This window comes from Malaclemys terrapin, chromosome 10, assembly GCF_027887155.1.
Source record: "Malaclemys terrapin pileata isolate rMalTer1 chromosome 10, rMalTer1.hap1, whole genome shotgun sequence".
NCBI lineage: Eukaryota > Metazoa > Chordata > Testudines > Emydidae > Malaclemys > Malaclemys terrapin.
The window spans coordinates 80157529-80172967 of NC_071514.1; the positions used below are offsets into that span (position 1 = coordinate 80157529).

General features: G+C 47.8%; 1 protein-coding gene across 7 annotated transcripts in view; it reads left to right on the plus strand.

Moving 5' to 3' along the window:
• MPRIP (myosin phosphatase Rho interacting protein) overlaps window positions 1-15439 on the plus strand; it is a 169620-nt gene that overhangs the window by 119552 nt on the left and 34629 nt on the right. For all 7 annotated transcript variants that reach the window (XM_054041200.1, XM_054041204.1, XM_054041205.1 and 4 more), the window contains 6 exons: window positions 505-646; window positions 1302-1418; window positions 7148-7204; window positions 10113-10181; window positions 10770-10859; window positions 11412-11521. In XM_054041200.1, coding sequence (XP_053897175.1) covers window positions 505-646; window positions 1302-1418; window positions 7148-7204; window positions 10113-10181; window positions 10770-10859; window positions 11412-11521 — 585 coding nt within the window. The remainder of the gene's footprint in view (window positions 1-504; window positions 647-1301; window positions 1419-7147; window positions 7205-10112; window positions 10182-10769; window positions 10860-11411; window positions 11522-15439) is intronic.

Consider the following 15439-nt stretch of genomic DNA (forward strand, 5'->3'; position numbering starts at 1 on the left):
GACCCTACTAATAATATTAAAAATAACTGTCTGGAGGTGGAACATACTCGGAGCTCAGAAGCTGTGAAAGGTCAGACTGTCCATATGAAATCTGCTACCTCTGGCTGAGTGTGTACCAGAGACCAGAAGAGCACCTTTTCTGTAGTACATGACCAGCAAAGAGTTCACCCTGACACAAGCAGTTAGTTCTCCTTGGCTGGAAGTCAAGCATTCTGTAATCTTTTCTTATGGCTTCAGAGCATGCAGGTAAAGTCCTGCCTGTCTAGTTGAGACCTGTTTTGTCCTGAATCCCCCATGTTTTCCAGCATGCGGGGGGAAATTGAACAAAAAGGCACGAATGCACAGGCTTCGAGAGGAGCAGTTTTGCAGAGTTCTGTAGGATGTAACCCTTGTTGCCGCTACCCTGGGAGAGCCTCTTGCTATATGGGATTCTGTAGTGACTCACAAAACAATCGCTGCTCTTGCGTTAAACGGGCACCGGTTTCCTCTCTCTCTTTGTTCCAGGCGGTCCCAGGTAATTGAAAAATTTGAGGCATTAGATATAGAGAATGCAGAGCATATGGAAACCAATGCGTCCGCAGGCCCCTCCCTTTCCAGCGAGACACGTCAGGGCAGGAGCGAGAAGAGGGTTTTCCCCAGGAAACGGGTAAGCCTTTCGTTTCTCTCTGAGGTAGGATGAAGGCACCTGCCTATGTTCTTGGAGGATGTGGTGTTGGCTGGCGGCTCATATTTAGTGCTCTCCCTAGTACAGCTAGGGTTGTCCTTGGCTGCAGGTTCTCACTGGCAAATCTCTGTGCATGGAGCACAGAATCTAGAGGTCTTGGGAAAGGGGGTGCATGTACCACAGCGGGCAGGCCTCGAGCACGAGTGAGCAGTGCAGATTTGCCACTCACTGCCCAGTCTCCTTGCTTTGCTGGTGGGATCAGAGCAGAAGACAAATCACCTTTCTCTCTCCCTCCCTCCGGGATAGGAAAGGGTGGCATCAGATCTGGCATGGAAAAAAACACAGCAGATGACATGAAGTATTAATAAAAAGAAATTAACTAATAGAAGTATGTGATCTTGAAAATCCTGTAGCCTAAAGTGAGTTTAGATGTCCTGGCGCCAGACTAATGCCTCGGACTCTGTGTCCAGAAGAGCCATGTGCTTCTAGAAGCACATGAAGAAAACTATGGTGTGAGCTCATTAATTTGAATTGTGGAGTCTAAGAAATGTACACCACTGGGTCTTTGACGTTGTGAGAGATGGGAGTTGCTGTTTTGGGTTAATGTTGTGGTAATCTGGGCTAATTCTGTTTTCAGGACTTCACCTCTGAAACTGCAGCAGTAGGATCCATCCTGGAAGTCTCCGCTTCCCCTTTGTCTCCACACCGTAGAGCAAAATCACTGGATAGAAGGTCCACTGAGTCCTCCATGACGGTGAGCCCAAAAGGTTTTTTCATTCAATACTGGCATGTGGGAATGAAGGCATTGGCACGGTGTTCTTGGTGTGAATGGAAATGCTACGTCTCTTTCAGATGTTAGCCTTGTGAGAGCTCCTCTGCCATTGCTCTCAACCTCCACGGTGGACTTGGGGCCAATTCAGATCTGGTGTAAACGGCTGCAATTCCATTGACTCGAACCCAATCTGAATTTGGCCCGGAGTATGTTAGAAGCTAGACCTGGAAAAGAGAAATCCTGTAATTTATCTAGTCCATCCCCCTGCCAGGGCAGTGGAGAGGCAGAGACCTGGAGGAGGGGTTCGTTTTCCTAAGAGCAAGAGCTGATTTGGAAACTGGCTCCTCATGTCCCTATTTGGCAAACAATTTTTCTGTGTAACAGTCAGTTACCTGAGTGTTATGGTTTGCCATACAGGTGCCATGTGCTTAAAGTGACAAATCAACCCAACCATTACCAGAAAGGAACACTCCCTTCTTCTGTTCTCACATACTGTGTCATTCCCACCTGAGGTGGCTTACTCTACATCAGACCATTTCAGCAGGTTAATACAATTTCCTGGGTCCCATTTAGTGCTCCAGAATCCGATCAATTGCAAGTTCACTACTCCCATGCAGTCAGATAACAACCCTTCAGACTTGGTGTATTAAGAAAAATTAACAAATGAACACGGAAGTGTTCTTAAAAGCGTTACGTTGTGTATTTATGCAAAGTAGACATCAGTGGAAGAAAGCTTGAGAGGAAAGTTTGGAAACTGAAATCCGTAGCTTCCTTCCACTTGCAACCAACAATGTTAAAGATGGGCAGTAATACACAAAGCTTCCCCAGAACGAAGTTCTATTCCTTCTATTTTGCTGTGCAATAACACAACCCCCTTATGTTTAAAGTCGCTTCGCAGGCCTGCATTTCTTGAAAACAAAGGTCTTTATTTACCAATGTGAGTACAGCACAGTTTTAGAAATAATGATTTTTGCAACACAAAATTTCGGTAAGGCTTTGTATTTCTCTGTGATTCAAATGCCAACCAGACTTAAACAAGGTTAGCAGAACAAAATGAGACAACTTCAAGCAGTGCTTTCCTCCCACCTACTCAGTGTTGTATGCTAGTGGGTGGTATAAATGTGCATGCTGCTCTGTGCATAAGACCCCTGACCCGTTATAAATAAGTGCTACATGTTTGTCTGCAAACAGCTTTTGTTCGAGCTTTGTGTACAGACACGCACGCCCACCCAGCATGCGCTCACACACAAAGCATTGCATTTATAGATCAGTTTTTACTGTAGGATTTGTACATCTACAAAAACTCTTTATTTTTATACCGTTAGCACTGTTCCCAAGTTACTTAGTATTTGCGCAATTCAAGAAGCGTGACTTTGTGTTAACCATTTAGTTAAGGCAAGGAATTGCATAGTCCAAATAACAGGATATGCACTGTTTCCTGCACCACTTATCCCTTTATTTTGCAACTCCTGCTGTTAAAGTAACAGAAGTTGAACAATTCTGTTACCAACCTCATTCACTCACTGGTTTATTTCTTCCCCTCTTTTATAACTTTGTGATTCCAAGTTTCCCCTGAAGACTTGGCTAGTCCTATGGGACTGGGACATTTATTATCAGGCAAGTCTTTCTTCTCAGACACAGGCTAAGAGTTGCATTCACCCACTTCACCTTTGTTGTCAGGGTTTCTTTGGTTTGTGGCGGATCATTCATGTGTGGATGAGGCACTGGGGTCGAGTCACTTGGTCCCTCTTAGGTCCATGTTCCGTCTGTCCCTTTGTCCCCCAGTCTGTGTGCATCCCTCTATTTGACCTGGTCATCATGGGCCTTCTAGTTCCACCAAGTTGTTAGTTCCAGGGTCTGGCTCTAGTTCCTTGTACAAAGGCACTGACCCCCTCCCCCCCACGTCTGTGCATGGCATGCAGCAAACACTGGGTGCAGTGACCGATTTGCCTAAGGGTATGTCTACCCTGCAGCTGGGAGTGAGCCTCCTAGCCTGGGGAGACAGACGCACATTAGCTCTGCTCAAACTGGCATGCTAACCTTTAGCAGCATTATGACACAGGCGGCAACTCAGGCTGGCCGCGGGAATCAGCCCACCCAACCCCCTGGGTCTGAGCTCAGGTGGCTAACCTGAGCTGCTCTGCCCAGGCCACAATACCCATGCTGCTATTTTTAGCATGTGTCTTGCTACCGTGGCTTTTAAATCCTTCGCTTCACTAAGCTTAAAGTAAGAGCTCTAGTAGACTTCGAAGGTTTGCTAAGCAGGGATCTTACCCTACTTTAATAGAAGATTCTTCCCCGGGGTGTCATTTGCTACGGTGCAAGGGGGGGGGGGGCAATTGCCGCCCCCCCCAGACTTTTCATAGCTTTGTATGGTCCACCCAACATTGCCGGATATAATATAATCACACACAGCGTTCAGAACTTTGCCCCTCCCAGAATTTTTCTGTAACGATGACCCTGCCCCTTCCCTTACAATTTTTTTTTCAGCAAGTAAATATTCGGCCCTTGAAAGTCTGTAACATCTTCACTAGTTCTGCTTTCCTTTGCAAAGTGCTTGGTTGGGAACAAATGAACGTGGATCCAAAGTACAGTTTCTTCGTAGCAGTAGCGAGCTCTCCTCAACTCCCCATGGGTGACCATGAAGCTCTCCTCTCTAGGCTGTGGCTCCCCAGGACCACTGGTGGTCTGATCAGAACATCCCTCCTCTCACAAGGGAATCCGCTCTTTCATTAGCTTAACCAATCCTAAAATAAAGATGCTGCAGCTCACATAGCTTAGTGAGCTTGGTTTCTGGAAGCTCTGGATACTCAACACTGTCTCTTACCTGTGCCAAATCCATGCAGCACTCAAGGTGCCTTTTCAACAGGTATTATCTGTTAGGAGCCAGTGGGCGTATCCCACCTGGTCATGCTATTGCAAATGCAGGGTGGTCTTGGCCATTGGTGAATCTCTTTCCTGTCTCCTCCTTGGATTCTGTAGTGTTTCTGGAGCAGTGTTCGGGTATTATTTCCCTGGGCTCTGTGATGCTGAACCGAGCACCTTTCCCCTTAAGGGGACACTCACTTGGGGGACAAACTGGATTTAATAGATTTCTGTTTAGATTTCCTTTCCCCTGTGTTCATGGCTTCCTTTGCCATTGCCAATAGATTTGTGCTCGTTCATTTAAACCTGGCTTCTCTCCTTCTTCTCCTTCTCCTCCTCCACTCCCAGCTGCTCCTCGGACTAGATCCTGCTGTGAGGTTTCAAAGCCGCAATGCTTGGCATCCGTCACTTTCATGACAACAGGTTGTGATGTCCTAAAAACAGGATTATAGCTTGCCTGCAGGCTGAAGCTGAAGGAGGAGCTGCTCAGCGAGGGAGGGAGAATATTTCCACCACCTACATTAATATGCAATAAACAGGATGCGAAATAAGAAACTTTCAGCTCACCCCTGTGTGGAAAAGTCCCCTCTTCAGAGTTAAAGGCTGTTCTTTTAGCCACAGCCTACTGTTAAATCCACTTATAAGGAAATCTGACCAGGGTTCCATATGGGGTTATGAGATGCTGGTACTCCCTTCATGCAAACCTCTAGGGTATTTCACAGCCTCGTAAATAGGAACTCGGCCTTATGTTGATACGCACTGTACCACGTGATTGCCAGCTGCCAGCCATGCCGGGCAGAGTTTATAAATAGAGGCAAGGAGTGAGGGCAAGGAGGCTTTGTGGATGGGAGACTAATGAAGAGCCACAAGGATAAGGTAGGCCCAGGCTTTCTGATTGTGCCAGCAGACTCCAGGGTTTGGTACCTAAGAGCTAATTGGGTGGGGGGCAGGGCCCTTAGAACCTGCCTTGCTTTGGAGAAAAATCTCCTTCCCCGTCACATCAGCGAAAGCGGCGGACTCATGGATGTCGCTCCCCAGGTCTCATGTGCAATGCCTGGAGTTGAGCAATAATATGGTACTCTGGTATGCACGAGGGAGGCGATGCTCTGCCTCTCCCTGCCCCCATGGGGCATATCAGGGACCGCAGCTGGCACCGCTTTGGTGTGAAACAATGGAGAAACCCAACAAGATGTTCTGGATAAATAGGCTGGACTCCATGTTGGTGGCGTCTTCTCTCCCCTCATCCCCCCCCCAGTCGTCTTCCTGCTCCAGTAGCATAGACTAATCGTGTGGGGTCTGGCCAGCATGAAGCAAAACCTGGATCTTGGGTGACGGGAGGGGGTGGAAGTGGAACTTCTTGAGCAGGTTTCTGCTGGCTGTGTGCAGCTGCTGTCGGGGAACCTTGCACTTTGCTGAACCTCACCCTTGCCCCCAATCTCTGCCTACCCAGCCAGCGCAAGGACTAGCATAGACACCTCCCCAACCCTCTTTTTACACTTAAATGGCAAAAGTCCAAAGACTCCTTGAGCAGGAGGCACCCGGCTCCTGCTCTTCTAGCCATGGGGGCTGTTTTCTTGCTTAGGGGAACTTTAGAATCAGAGAAGATCAGGGTTGGAAGAGACCTCAGGAGGTCATCTAGTCCAACCCCCTGCTCAAAGCAGGACCAACCCCAACTAAATCATCCCAGCCAGGGCTTTGTCAAGCCGGGCCTTAAAAACTTTATCTGATTGGGTTGCAAACCCTGAAACCAAAGCCTGATTGGACCCCGCTAGCTGGTCAACAGCCGCGACGATGTTGAGCTTTGCCCAACTAGTCTCCATTTGGAGACCTCCTATCTGCTTGCTTTCCCCCCGAGAGATGAAGAATTTCCATCTGTCTCACATCTGATGCTCCCCCGCAGGCCAGTTTCCTTGGCTTATTTTTTGCTCTGTTTTGATGACTCCTCCCTGCCCAGCCACTGCTGCACTCAGTTTTGTACACTTCGGGTGCCTTGGAGGAGAAAGTAGGACAGCTCTGCAGTCACCATTAAAACACCTGGCTAGTCAGTGGCTCCTTGTGCTGCTGTATGTCTGAGCAAGTGTGGACCAGAGAATAGCTTCTCCAGCTAGGCATCTTGGGAACTTGACAGCTTTTCCTTACCTCTCTTCTTACTAGCCCTTCTTTCTTATGAAGGGGACTCTGTAAGAAATGGCAGCAGGGCACGTGTGTTCCCCTGCAAAATACCTTCTGCATGACAGTGGCCGCCCAGGTGATACCTAATCGCTGAAACATCAAGGCCTTGTTTGCAGAAGCCTTTTTCTTCACGTCTAGACAGGTTAAAAAGTCAGCAGCCTTGCCTATGCCAGCGTTCCCGCTGTTGCTCCCTCTGGACCTCCCCAGCCTGGGAGAGAATCCCAGTCGCCATGGGGTAGGGGGGCAGAATCCCCCATGGGCGGGGAGATCCCCCGGAGCTCCCTAGTCCCCCGTGGGTCCAAGGGACCCCCAGAGCAGGCAGCAGGGGAACCCTTGCAGCTCCCCAGCCTGGGGGAGAATCCCCCGCATCTCCCCAGCCGCAGCAGCTCCCAGCCAGTGGGCAGGGGCCGCAGCTCCCAGCCACAGCAGGGCAAGGTGGTGGACCCTCCTCCCTCCCATTTTGGCATGAACATTTTCAGTAAAAGTCAGGGACAGGTCACGGCTTTTGTGAATTTTTGTTTATTACGCGTGACCTGTCCATGACAAAATCCTAGCCTTAATTATATGGTATAAATCACTGCTGTGGGATTTCTCCGTGGTAGAGTTGGAAGCCGGCGCTTCATCTGAATCCTCAAAAAGCTCTAAATGTCTCCTTTTCTTTCCTCTCCTTGCAGCCGGATCTGCTGAACTTCAAGAAGGGATGGCTGACGAAGCAATACGAGGATGGGCAGGTAAGTCTAGTGGGACATGCTCTTTCTCAGCCACCGTCTTGGATGCTGTGGTCAGTCAGCATTCGTATGTAACCACGCATTAGCCCACCTGTAACATGGCATCCCTGGGGAGAGGACTGTCCCTTTTCCTTGTGGCTTGGTGCAGTTGTCTGTCTGCATTTCTGCACATGGCGTTGTGGCTATACGCAGAATCCAAATAAATGGCCCAGGGGGTGCAGCTGTGTGGCTGCTCATGTGTGGGCAGGATAGATTCTTTGTTAACGATGAACTCAAAAGGCTTTCAACCCTGACTGCTGACACCCGAACAGTACAGGAAGCTGCATTTCCAGGGCTTCCTACCTTGGTGTAGAACTAAGAGGGCCTGAACGGATTAATAAGGGAGAAGAGTGCGTGCGTGCGTGTGCGTGTGTCAGTGTCACTGTCACACACACACACACACACACACACACACACACACACACACACATATATATATATATATATTTCGGGCTCCTTATATGCTTCATGTGCAGTGCTCAGCATTTATATAGCACTTTCCACCTTCCCACAGTAACAAATGCAAGGGTAGATCTGTATTAGCCCTGTTTTACACCTGGGGGGAAACCAGATGGAGGCATCTTGGCAGACCGGTGTGCAGGGAGAACTCGGTCAAATCTAGAGCCTGGCTCAGGCCAGGCAGCCATTGCTATGTGAGCTCTGCCTATCTCCTCACCATCACCATGCGAGCAGGGTCTACCCGGGACAGGACTGGCTGGCATTCTGCATTGCAGAGGATTCAGGCCCCTGCATCTGAATGTCATTTAACAGGTTTCTAGGGAGTCGAGGTCAGCGTGGGCTGTAGCATTGGTTCTCTTGGCCTCATCTCCCTTGTGGCCACAGCCACCTCTTCAGCATCAGTAATCCGGTGCAGAACAGGCACCCTCAGAACCATGGGAACAATGAGAGAGAGCAATTAGATGAAATCAAAATGTCTCCATTAAGGCACTAATGGAAGCACCAGCTTCCCACCTCCCTCTCCTTCCCTCCCTGAGGGGTTGTGGTTAAGTGCTCAGCTCCCACAGTCTTGGCAGCTGATACTGGGCTGTGATTGAGCTCATGTTACTATTTATAAATAATCCCCTCCCTTGATTTTCCCCAGGTCTTCCCCCTGCTTCCCCCCGATCTGTTTGAGGAGGTAGTGCGGGAGGGAGTGAGGTGGACTGCGTAAGTTGGGGCTAGGATACAGAGTCTGAAGCTTGGGGAATTGGTGGGGAGTCCATCCTCTGCTCAAAGTGCCGCTACCATCAGGAGAGCGACTGACTGTAAAAATGATGTCATGTTTGTGCCTTGTTTTTCTGCGCACCCAGTGCATTTTGGTTTAGCAGTGCTCTCCTGCCTGCCACCACTGCAGCTCGGCCTGCTGGGTGAAGATCCAAGCTCTGCCCTGTCTATCAATCCCCAGCACTACAGACTGGAATCATAACTTGGTCAGCTCTTTTGGGGGGGACTACAAATTGAGATAAGAGATTCAGGTTTGGCAGGGTTCGGTTCTCATCAGGAAATGTCTCTTTCCCCCAAACAGGCCTGGAAACACAAGTGCATGTAACTGAGAGGCAACACTTACAAGGGAAAGCTTAGAACTGTTTGATCTGGTTCTCTTGGATGGGAGAACTGAAATCTCCCTGGCAGCAAGTCAAGGAAATTAATATGGTTATTAAACAGTGATTTTTAGCTACAACATTTTGAATGAAGTGCTAGGATGCGAGTTCTGAAAGAAACGCCTGTCTGTATCCATCCATTGTCTCTTGTCTCAGAGACCACTGGTCTGACCCAGTATGGCCATTTTTATGTTACTGTTAGAAGCTGGGACTGGATGACAGGGGATGGACCACTTGATAAATTGCCCTCTTCTGTTCATTCCCTCTGGGGCACCTGGCATTGGCCACTGTTGGAAGACAGGAGACTGGGCTAGATGGACCTTTGGTCTGACCTAGTACGACCGTTCTTATGTAAATTGTAAGCTCTTTGGATCAGTCCTTTACTTCAAGCTTTGTGAAGTATCTAATGCAGTGGGGCCCATGGTCCATGACGAGGGCTCCTAAGCGGTAAAGTAATATAAATAATAGTAATAGTTCAGTACTTTAAATTGACAAAAACAAGGGAAATATTTGGAAATTATTGTGATTGATTTTTTTTTTTCTCTTAACACAATAGCTGTAATATGAAGGACCCTTGCAAACACAGTGGGTGGGATCCAAATAACTGTGATACTAACTACATGCAAAATGCAAGGCCTAGCTACATAGACACACTGCTGCTCTAGCAGGATTGTGGGGGCCTCTGAAACAGACAGGGAACACCACTGGAGGGGTCACAAACAAACTCTTTAAAGGAAAACACCCAGTTCTTATACACTCCAGAAATAAACAGGAATGTTATCTGTCCAAGTTCATAAATCATAAAGAACATGTCCTTCCGAGCCTAAGAATGCAGCCATTAAACACGGAGTCTTGTCAGTAAACTGCAAGGGTAGGACTCTGAAGGTCCAAAGGTAGCATATTTGTGATGACTTTTCTGGTCATGGCCACGTGTTATCATTGAGTGATGGAGCCTTTGCAGCTCAGACTGTTTGCTCAACAAACGTCCCTGCTCAGACAGGAGAGGATCCTATAGGTGGAAGTCACATGTTTGACTCACCTCAGCATCCCTTTCCCTCTCATTGATCTTTCTACTGGCTTTCAGCTGGGAGAGCTTGAGTACCCCCCTCTTCCCCCAGAGCACAGAGCTGGTAATTGCAGCCTGCCCAGCTGTTTATACAACAAAGCGGATGGTCAACTGGTCTACCTTTACCTTGTGAGGTGATACTGCAGCCGCCTCAGGCGTGGGAAAGGAACAGCTTGTTAAAGGGCCTGCCTTGTTTGTTTCCTAGTGGAAGAAACACTGGTTTGTGCTGACGGATCAGAGCCTGAGATACTACAGGGATTCCGTGGCAGAGGAGGTAGGCGTCCCTTTTCTCAGAGTTTAAACCCGATTCATTGCAGAGTCTGACAAAGTCCCAAATGACTTCAGTGGGCCCGACTCCCAGCATTGTGCCTACAATTCTCCATATGAACACAGCTGTGTCCTGGGTGGGGAGTTCAGGTTCCCGGCTGGATTTGTGTTTGTGCCTCGCAAGTTAGCTAGAAGATTAGAAAGCCTGGGGGTGCATTGAAGTTAATTGGGTGCTTCCAGCAACAAGAGCATCCGCAGCAGTGCTCGTTTTCAAGCTCCCAGTCCTCGGGGATTCAGTGAGAGGCAGAGCTTGGTGCAACCCCAGATCAAATCCACGTCTCTTCTTGAACAGGAGTTTGATCACCCTTTAGCCCAACTCTGCAGGTCCCTTGATGGGGCTGAAGCATCCATGTTAATATGTCTCCATGGGTTCTACTGTGTGTCTCGCCATAAGTCCTTGATGCTGACAATGAGACTGCTGATCTTGTGGAGAAGCTTCTTAAGTAGCTTCTTGTTAGATGCCGCTTTTGAACGTGTGCACGCACACTTTTAGTGTGCAACAATCCCTACAGTTTTCTCCTCTCTCGTTCCCCAGGCAGCTGATTTGGATGGAGAAATTGATTTGTCTACATGCTATGATGTCACGGAATATCCAGTTCAGCGAAACTATGGCTTCCAGATCCATGTAAGAAGGCTTTGGGGAACGGGAACATTGCTGCTGTGGGTAGCAGTTGGAGTGAGGGTGGCAGATGTTTCCTTATCCCAACAGACTCAGTGGTCCATCTCCAGCAGTCACTAATGCTGGATGGGTCAGAGGCAGATGAAACCACTCTTATAACACACCTCACTGTGGATACTATCCTATGGGAAGGGAAGTGTCTTCCTGACTCCCTCAGGTGGTGACCAGCTTGTGCCCTGAAGCATGTGATTGGCTAGTCATTGGTTCATGTTTTGATCAATAGTTGCTGGTAAGAAATGGGAGTGGGAGAAAGGAGTGGATTTGACGGTTCTCTCTCTCAAATACTCAATGAAAACCTTCTTAAGGACTTGAGTGATAGACATCTGTCAAACTCAGGGCTTGTCTACATGGTACCGCACTATGACCTAGCTTTCTAGAGTCTCTGCACTGAGGGATGAAGAGTGGGGCTGGGGAGTGAGTCCTGGCAACCCCTTGAAGGGAAGGGAAGTGCTGCCCACTAGAATCAGCCATGTTGACTTGCTCCTCCTCTTTGCCTAGACTAAAGAAGGGGAATTCACCCTCTCTGCCATGACCTCTGGGATTAGACGAAACTGGATTCAGACGATCATGAAGCACGTTCGCCCCACCGCCGCTCCAGATGTGACCAGGTAAAGAACTAGGAAAAGAACGATGCCCATCTTACCCATCCCCCTCTATCCTCTCACTTGCTGTGCAGAAATACCCACCCCTTTCTGACTCTGTTTCTGGTCCCTCCCACTCAGTGTTGTCGCTACTCCCATTCTCTGGGCTTAGGCTGGATACCCTTTGCTCTCCTGCTGTTTTCGCAATCAGCACAAGGCGCATAGAGCCAAAATTCCTCCTGTTTTGCACACTGATGTGCAACCATCTGCAGAAGGGAGCGTTCCTCCAGCTTGCATCTGCTAATGGTCATTTGCACACCCACCTGCCTGACCTAGAGGCACGCACCTGTATTTGTGGTCACTCTTCGATGTGTGTGCAAGCCCTGGTTTGGGGTTGGTTATGTTGGGTTTCCCCTTTCCTCTCTTCAGCAAGATCAACCGGTCACCTCAGCAAATGCCTGTTTTGAAATTAAAAGCTGAATTTGCTTGAACCCCATTTTAGTCTGTGCTCTGTGAGAAGCATTTCTTCTCCTCTGACCTTCTACATAACTTCTTCCCCTTCACGTAAGACATGGGGTGGCCTTAGTCCAATTGGAAAGCCTTCAGTACAAGAGGAAGGCACCCACAAATTTCATATAGTACCTGCTATCAGACCTTGCTGCTGTGGGCAGAGTGGGCTTTACTTTCTCTCAGCTAAAAGTTATCGTAGTTTGGCACTGCATCAAGCCACACACATCCTGATCCCTGGGTTCCTGGCTGTTGTGTAGTGAATGACGATGCACCCACACGATTAACCCCTTTTCTCTTATCCATACTCAACTGGCAGCCACTGAATTTGTGCCTGATTTCCCCCAGCATCAGTGGAAGAGTTCTCTCCACCCAGTGCCGTCTATGCAGAGATGTTCCGTGATCTCTTTCCCCCCTCCCACTCAAATACCCCCCCCTTACCCCTTACAGAGCTGGCTGGTGGATCTCTCATGGCTCTCTGGGAGTCCTCCTCTTTCCTCACTCCTGCATATGTTTGATTTCCATGCATTCCCAGGAAAAACTTCTCTTTGAAACTATCGGTGCTGAAGCCCAGGTTGGAAAACTGTGTTCTCTCCTGTATTAACGTTCTGTGGTTTGTATCACTTGTGAGTCACTGCATGCTCCCCGTTTTCTGCACTCCAGATAGAAAGTCCTGAAATTTTTCATTTCTTTTTAAAATTAAAATGAGAAAGAAGAGAAGAAGCAACCTGGTCTTGATACTTGATTTCCCCACAATGGTATCTTCCGATGTGCATAGTTATGAAGACGGACAAGACCAAGTAAATTAGAGGAGACCGTTAACCTCTAAGGATTTGTGTAAATTCCTGTTTCGTCAAGTTAGCAAAAATAAATCTTGGTCAATTGCAATAGTTTTAATTTAGCTTATTTCAGAATTTTTGTGTAATGAGTGAATGTGGTCAGTGATGTGGATTAGAACTATTTGAGCATGTCTCCCCATAACTAAGCTGGAACTACTGAATGTAGAGAAAACCATTGTCCTGTAAATATGATCCCAGTAGTGCACTTATCCTCGTGTATGTGTCAATGCGCTGGGTGCACCAGCCCATCTTGGGGAACGTTGTTAACGTATGCACGTTCTGAAATGGCTGCTAGACAGGAGTTCTGTGAGGCTGAGAGCCAAAGCACAGGAGGCTTGCAGGGCTAAGGGCTTGCAAGTGCTTTACCCTGCAGTGCTAGTAGCGATGATCTATATCCCACTTCGGGTGTCAAGGGGTCAGAGCAGTTTAGTCTTCATGGTCAGTTCAGCATATGACAAATCTGCTGAAATTGCCCCCAAGGTGACCATCTGTGATGATGGTTCAGCATCTCTCCACTAGGAGCTGGATTGATACCCCAAACTCACTATAATCCCCTTTTAACATCTGTTTATTTGCCCTGTGTTATGTCTCCAGAAATCCATTAAGTCAAATATACGTGTTTTAAACTACAGTATTATTAATATTTGCATTGTGATAGCATCTATGCGCCTGAGTCATGGGCCAGGACCCCATTGTGCTGGGACCTGTATAAAACCAGAACAAAAAGATGGTCCCTGCACCAAAGAGCTCATAGTCTAACTGCAAAAGCTTTAGTTGGGTCAGAATAATCACCACCAGAAAAATAAACTAATGATGCATGTGCTAAGCACAGCAAGTGGATCCTTCTTTACCTGCTAATTCCATCCACCTCCTACTTGGGCTCAGTCTCCAAGCCAGCTCTAGCAACAGTTGCCTGCCAATTTCATACCATTTTTGAACTCTACCACGCAGTGTTCCTGACCTAAAAGGAGCAGTGACTAGACATTCCCCACAGCTATTAAAAAGCTCCCTCCACCCCACCTCCTGGCCAGTGTTTGCCTTTCCAGGGCAAATGCAGGCTGAGGTAACTCATTTGAGCAGAAGGAGAAAAATGGGTTGGAGGTGGGAAATAGTCGAGCATTATTAATGGCAATGTGTGGGCTGCTGGGCACTTCCAAGACTTCTGTTTTATCTCCTAGATCAGTGCCACTGCATCCTCCTCAGTTCGTTTCTAAATGCTATTCATATGCCGTGACCTGTAATCCGTGCCCCTCTGGAATGTGCAGAGGGGAAGTAAGCCGGTAACAGATATGACAACAGGGCATTCTCGAGTCGTTTTGAGAAGTCTGGGGTCAGAGCTGTATCATTTCAGTGTTCTGACAGTGGCTGGTAGTCCAGGGATTCTCTTTGTTCCCAACCCCTGTTCTGTTTTAAGACAATGTCTCTCTACTATTAACTTGTGTAAAATGCTGTTTTACCAATTAACCAGATTGACTTGCTGGCTGTACGTTTGCTTTGGAAACATCTAGCATCCCTTTAGGGCTTCAGGCATGAGGGTCAAAAGTAGCTCTGAACTCAAATAGTGCAGTTTCATCATGGTGCAGTATGGAAGTTTCTTTTATTAGCTGCGGTGGGCAGAGCTGAAGAGCATCTTTCCGGCCTGGTTTTCAAAGATAAACCTGAAACTGCAAGAGTTTCTTAAAACTAAGCCCACCTGAGCCTGTAGTTTGTGGGTGAAAGTGCATCGGAAGATACTAGCATAGGAACCATGCAGAGTCCTTCCCTTATGTTGCATTCTTTGGACATGTGCACATATGGGTTTTGGTGGGGCACCGGTGGGGAGGAACCTTTTTGTTGTAAATACTCCAAGGAAATCCTCTGCTGTTACACCCACTGTAAATGCTGGTAGTCTTCATGAATGTAGCTCCAGTGTTAAGGTACCGGGGAGGGATAGCTCAGTGGTTTGAGCATTGGCCTGCTAAACCCAGGGTTGAGAATTCAATCCTTGAGGGGGCCACTTAGGGATCTGGGGCAAAATCTGTATTTGGTCCTGCTAGTGAAGGCAGGGGGCTGGAGTCGATGACCTTTCAAGGTCCCTTCCAGTTCTAGGAGATGGGATATCACCACTAATTTAAATTTAAAATTTTACCGCGTTAATTTTAGTTGGCTGCAGTGAATGCCCCAAACAAGGGCTTTATGGTTCTCTTCACTGTACCCTCGCAGAAAGCTAAGTTGCTTGACACATCAAAGCTTGCTGAACACAAATGTACTTAGCTAAGTACAAATGTGGGGGTACTGTCCCTTTAAGGAGCAAGATCAGGGCAGAGTTAGGAAGACCTGGTCAAGCTGAAGGTGAATTCAACAGCACGGGTGGAGTTACTGGGAAATGGCACCACTTGGGGCTCTGTTTCCAGCAGGGTTTGAGTGAATGTCTCTCAGACCCTCCAGGCCAGAATTATTCTGTGGGAATCACATTCCATGGAGTTGGCTTATTGACATTTTATTTGTTTTAATTCTAATCTGCATGTACAAGGCTGGCATGCCTGCATTTCTATTGAATAATCCAGGACTTTATTATAGGTTGTCTTTAGAAGCTTGGACATACATTTCCTTTCCCTAC